The 5914-nt window shown below is 32.5% G+C and overlaps 1 protein-coding gene across 1 annotated transcript; it reads right to left on the bottom strand.

Moving 5' to 3' along the window:
- Positions 1-18: 18 nt before the first annotated feature.
- Positions 19-5208, bottom strand: LOC102431474 (palmitoyltransferase ZDHHC21-like; the record flags this gene model as incomplete). Its single annotated transcript, XM_006109462.2, has 3 exons — positions 5016-5208; positions 3643-3741; positions 19-130 (listed from the first exon to the last, which is right to left on the bottom strand). Coding segments are annotated over exons 1-3 (365 nt in total), but the record flags the coding sequence as incomplete, so codon positions are not given.
- Positions 5209-5914: the final 706 nt, after the last annotated feature.

The following is a 5914-nucleotide window of genomic DNA, read 5'->3' as shown; positions in this document are numbered from 1 at the left end:
GAATTATTTATTTCTTACCATGGACAGTGATGATCCATTCTCCTAACACAGTGGCCGCAGCGCCTGCAGTGGTGGGAACGCTTTGGTCTCATCAAATTACACTTGTTACATAATTCCCAGAACTCCCTTTCTAGAGAAAAAAATTAAAATCCATTTAATGAAGGTAAATGAGTAATGTTGAAATTTAGCAACAATTATTTACAGATTTTATAGAAAGTCTTCAATATATAGGTCTAAGAAATTTTTCCTCTAGTCTCCAGTATTTCACATAAATGTTGTTACTCTGTTTTATGATGTCTGATTTTGTATGTTTCTAATTTTAAATACTATAAAAAAAATAAGACACTATTATTAGTCAAACTAAGGGATAGAAAACAATGTATTTGGGTTTGGGACATATTGCTACAAGTAAAATTCAATGATAAAACTCTAAAATACAACCAAATTATTAAAACAGAATTTTATTTAAACAAATTTCTAGAAATTTTATCTAAAGGCTATAATAAAGGAATAATGGTGAGTTCTGGTTTCATGGATTAATAAATCAAAATCAATCCTATAATCTCATTAGAGAAACAGAGATTGCATTCCCAACCCTCAAACCATTTTATTTTCTCATATTAACGAGTTCATTGGGGAAAGTTTATGGGGGGGATTTGGAAAAGATTTTCAGATGGGTTTAGGAGGTTATTAGAATAGTTTCAACCTACAAATCTGTAATTCATGTCTTAGTCTTCTCCCGTTCCTTCTTCAGGTGTATGCATGTGCCAATGGGACCTGGTGGCCAATATATCCTGATGTCTGATAACTACCTACAATACTTTGTACCAGCCATCTCAAAATATAAAATAAAAGCCTATGGGAGAGAAAATCCAATTGCTACTTTATGATAACTATAAATAAATTAAAAACTCACATGTATTTTTAAGAAGAAAAATCAAAACCTAAAACTAATCAGAGAGAAAAAGACAAACTCCACAAATGACTGAGATTTTAATATAAGTACACAGCATCACTTTTTTTTGTAAGAGAACATTTATTTGGTAAATCATAGAGGTAGAAAGGTAATTCCTAGAAGAAATAGACTTAGGAAACAAGTTACCTGGAAGGGCCCTTGGAGCTTGGAAGTGAGGAAGCTAATGGTAATGGGCCTGGGACAGGGAGGGGGAAGAGGGCAGAGAAAGGGAAAGGCAAGGGCGTGCTCCCGAGGAAGAGCACACAGGGTCCTCCTCTAAGGGCTTTAAGGGTGAAGATTTTAGGGGAGGTCCCATGGGAAGATCTCAATAGAATATTCAGCAGTTTTCCAGGTGAGCATAACACTGTTTAACATGGATCCTTATTAATGCTGTAAATATATGAATGAATATAAAACAAGGTTTTATTTTGTTTTGTTTATCCCTCAGAAAGGAAGCACCTTCTGTTTTAGTCTTAAAAGACTCAAATTGTTAAGGGGCCTTCTCTCAATTACTGCATTTCAAATCACAACGTAATGTTTTGGGGGAAAATATAATTTAAAACTACCAAAATCAATACAAGGTTTAGGTCTTAATAGTGGTTTCCTGACAGAAATGGTTGCCAATGTAGGAAATAAATGTTAGTAAGTCTCCTACAGATCACCTTTAAAAAGCATTATAAGCCCTGGCCAGGTGGCTAAGTTGGTTGGAGCATTGTCCAATACAACAAAAGGTTGTATTGGACAACCTTTCCCAGTCAGGGCACATGCCTGGGTTTCGGGTTCCATCCCCAGTCGGGACACCTATGGGAGGCAACTGATTGATGTTTCTCTCTCATATCAATAGTTCTCTCTCTCTCTCTCTCTCTCTTTCTCCCTTCTACTCTTTCTAAAAAGCAATTTTAAAAAGCATATCCTGATGTGAGGATTAAAAATAAAAATTTAAAATAGAAAAAGCAATATAAGCCTTGGCTGGTGTGTCCAGAGGTTAGAGCACCAGCCGCACACCAAAGGCTCATGGGTTCGATTTCTGGTCAAGGGCACATACCTGGATTGCAGGTTTGATCCCTGGCCCCAGTTGGGTGCGTGAAGGAGGCAACCAACCGACGTATTTCTCTCACATCAATGTTTCTCTCTCTCTCTTCCCCGCCCTTTCTACTCTATCTAAATATCAATAGAAAAAATATCCTCAAGTGAGGATTAACAAAAATAACAATAATAAAATAAAACAATATAAGAGGGAGGAAAAAGGCAAAACTATGAGTGAATACATGACCCTCAGCATTAACAGCATGGGTTAAATTTCAAGAGACAATATTAGACAAATTTAAAACATGATATATTTTTTAAAACTTAGAAAGAAAGATTTTGTTCTCTAACCATATGTCAAAAAGTAGCTCTAGTAATGACAAAAAACAGTAAAGTCAAAATTACTAGTTAAGAAACAGCTTGATGATGAAATGTTCTAAGACTGATTGTGGTGACAGTTGCATAACTCTGTGAATATACTAAACGCCACTAAAGTGTATAATTTAAATGGATAAATTATATTGCATATGAATTATACTCAATAAAGCTATTTTAAAAAGTTAAGAGATTGAATAAAATCATTTCATGAAATTTGAAAGTGACAAAAGTAATATTTCTGTATTTCAGACATGTGTGAATAATTTGAATAATATAAATAGCATTTAATTATTTCACTTGACTATTTTATCTGCATGCTGAAAAGCTTGTAAAATCAAATTCTGGGGCCCAGACAGCCTGGCTCAGTGGTTGAGCATCGACCTTTGAACCAGGAGGTCATGATTTTTTTTAATCCATATTTAAAGCCATAGTAAAAGCTGGTGGAACAAGGTTCTGTGCCTCAAATCTTTCTGTAATATTCTGCCATGTGACCTATAAAGCATAATCTATGCTTCTGGTCACGCAGGCTACCTACCTCATACAATTACCCTGAGGATTATATGACATGAGATAGATATCAAGAGGCTTTGAAAACATTAAAATATGATAAATGAACATATCTTTTTTTATTGGACAGAAATCTTCTGAACTTAGTGAAGAAAAATAGGCCAAATGTCAATGGGACCAGATATAATGCAGATATCCAAATAGTGAGCAAGATGGTGTCCTCCGTTGCTACAGTCTATAAGCTAAAGGTAACAATGTGGTTTCATGATTCAATTAGGCCCACAGATATTAATCTGCTTGGTATTCATTTTAAAACAATTTTTTAAAATTTTTAACTAGTTGCCAATATTTTTTTTAATCATGAAATTTTTCATAAAAATTTTATTATTAAGTAAAAATACTAATTTCTCAAATAATTATATACCACTCAACAAATATTTACCCAGTATTTACTAAGTGACAAAGACTGTTCCAGGCACTGAGGATACAGCACTGAACAAATGAAGAAAACGAAACAACAAATCTTTACAGATCGAGGGTGGGAGGAGAGAGAAACCAATGCACAAACTGAAAGAGAGAGCCAAGGAGAGGGGTATGAGGAGTCAACTGGGATTTGCAATTTTAAATAGAGAACTCTAGAAAGGAAACATCTGAGAAAAAACTTGAAAGCTGTAATAGATGTCATGTATAACTAATGCATACTAAAGGCAATAAATACATTGATAAGAAGAGTAATTCCGGAAAAGTAAAACTGATAAATCTGAAGAGTACCATACCTCCATGTGGGATCTTAGGGTTTTCAGGGAGTCTTCCTGGATCAGTTATTGAGGCCCTTACTAAGGCAACCAGACAAAATATGGCAATGCCATAGAATACTAGAAGGAAAGGGAAAAGGAAAGGAAAAGGGTAGGAGAAGGGCAAAGGGAAAGGGAAGGGAAAGAAAGAAAATTAGTCACTTACTCTTAGACACATTTTTATCAACAAGCATATTTAAAGTATAACTGCACATTTTAATTAATACCATCCAGATAAATAATTTTCAAAAGATGGAAAAATTAAATGATTAATTTACTTGATTCATCAAATAATACTGCCAAGAGGACTATCTTAAGTATACCACTTTTAAATGTTACTTTGCATAATAACTAATAAACTTGTTGTAAATCATATTCTTTATTAATAGAAATTCCCAATAAGCAAGGCATAAATGAATGGGCTCCCTATTAAATACATGTACTATATATGGAAAAATTAAAGCAGCATTCTTTAGCCTATCCTACAATTAAACTTTTTCATTAATTCTTAACTGGCTATCCTCAAAATTACTTTGAATTAGTGATGTTCAATTGTTCCTTTCTATAGATTTAAGATATTTCATTTGAAAATAAAGAATCTAGAAACTTTTTTAAAATGAAAAACTAGATAAAGTAACAGTAAGAGAAAAAAATTCATTCATCAAAATTCAACCTTTTAAATGAATAAAAGAGTAGGCATTTTTTGAGGGTGGGGTGGAGGAGAGGGCACTGCACCTGTAATAGGAAATTTAGTTCAAGTGTTAACTCCAGGGCTGACGGCATGGCACTGGTCAATTTTATCATTTATATATCAGAAACCATATTTCTCACAGCTCTTGTGAGGTCAAAATGACATACTGTATATGGAAACTGTAAATGCCATGTACATGTACAATATGTCATTTCAAATTTAATCATAAGCAAGTCATCACCAATGAATTATAGCAGAAAGTAATTATGTAGAAGTTCAAAGTGTCATAATGAACATTTGTATCACAAAAATCTTACTTCTCATTAATGTATACATACCATCTTCATACTTAAACTCTTTGTACATTTGCAGTAAGTACATAACAAAAATATTAAAAATACACAAATTAACACAATTGTATCTTTTTTTAAATAAAATGATCTTTATAGATTTTGTAGAGTTAGATATCTAACCCATTTATCTAACCCTGCAAAACAGTATATAAAGGACATTATTTTTTAAAATTTCCATAATTCAGTAAATAACTTAGTATTAATAGCACTAATATTAAAAGGAAGATTAACATAGTAACATTATATTCCAAAAACATCCACAATGAAGAAAATCTTTAATTATATAAAGAAATAAAGACCTAGAAACTTACTTATTATTAATATGCCTGGAATATGTCCTTCTTCATAGTGAGGAAAGAGGACAATTTTGGGAATTATAACAATATTGTATAACCAGACAAAGACAATCAAACCCATGCAGCACCAACCATGTGGGTCAACAACAAAGTGAATCCGGAGACCCATTTTGCAGTCCTACAACTGCCTGCCAACCCACAGGAAAGACAATCCTACGGAGAGAGAAAGAGGGAAAAAAGTTACTAGCATAGAGAAAAAAGTATTTGATTAAAACAAAATTACCTTACTGGCAACTATAACATAATACTTGTTGACTTTTCTTTGTATATTTTTGACAAAATAAAATACTTTAGAAAAGAAAAAAGTTTCAGGATATTCAAATTTCACCATAAGCTTCAAATAATTTAATTTTGATTTTTTTTATGAATTGCTATCATAGAATATAAATTGGCACTACCTTCTGAAGTTAAACACAAGTCTGTCCTTAACCCAGAAAATCCATGTGTAAACCCCCCAAAAATGAGTAAACATATCCACCAAAATATATATATATATATTATATAATTTTTTAGTAGTTTTAATCATAAGACTAACTGATGGTCATCCAAGTCAAAATAGCAGTCATTTTGTGGTGGGAAGGGTGTTTAACTGGAGAGGAACATAAGGGAACCTTAGAGGGGTTAGAAATGTTCTATCTCTTGACATGGGTAGGTTTCATGGGTATATACATATGTAAAAATTCACAGAGCTGTACACTTAAGATTTGTGCAATTTAGTTTCATTTTAAACCAAAGTACAATGTTTATAAATCATTTTGAAAAATTACAATAAAAAGTGAAAAGCAATTAAAAATTACCAAAATAATTAAATTTGTTGAATGAAGACCCATTAATCTTATTACTATCAAGGCTTT

This window comes from Myotis lucifugus, unplaced genomic scaffold (assembly GCF_000147115.1).
Source record: "Myotis lucifugus unplaced genomic scaffold, Myoluc2.0 scaffold_10166, whole genome shotgun sequence".
Lineage (NCBI taxonomy): Eukaryota > Metazoa > Chordata > Mammalia > Chiroptera > Vespertilionidae > Myotis > Myotis lucifugus.
The sequence above is the reverse complement of the archived record's forward strand: the minus strand, read 5'-3'. Positions and strand labels throughout refer to the sequence as shown.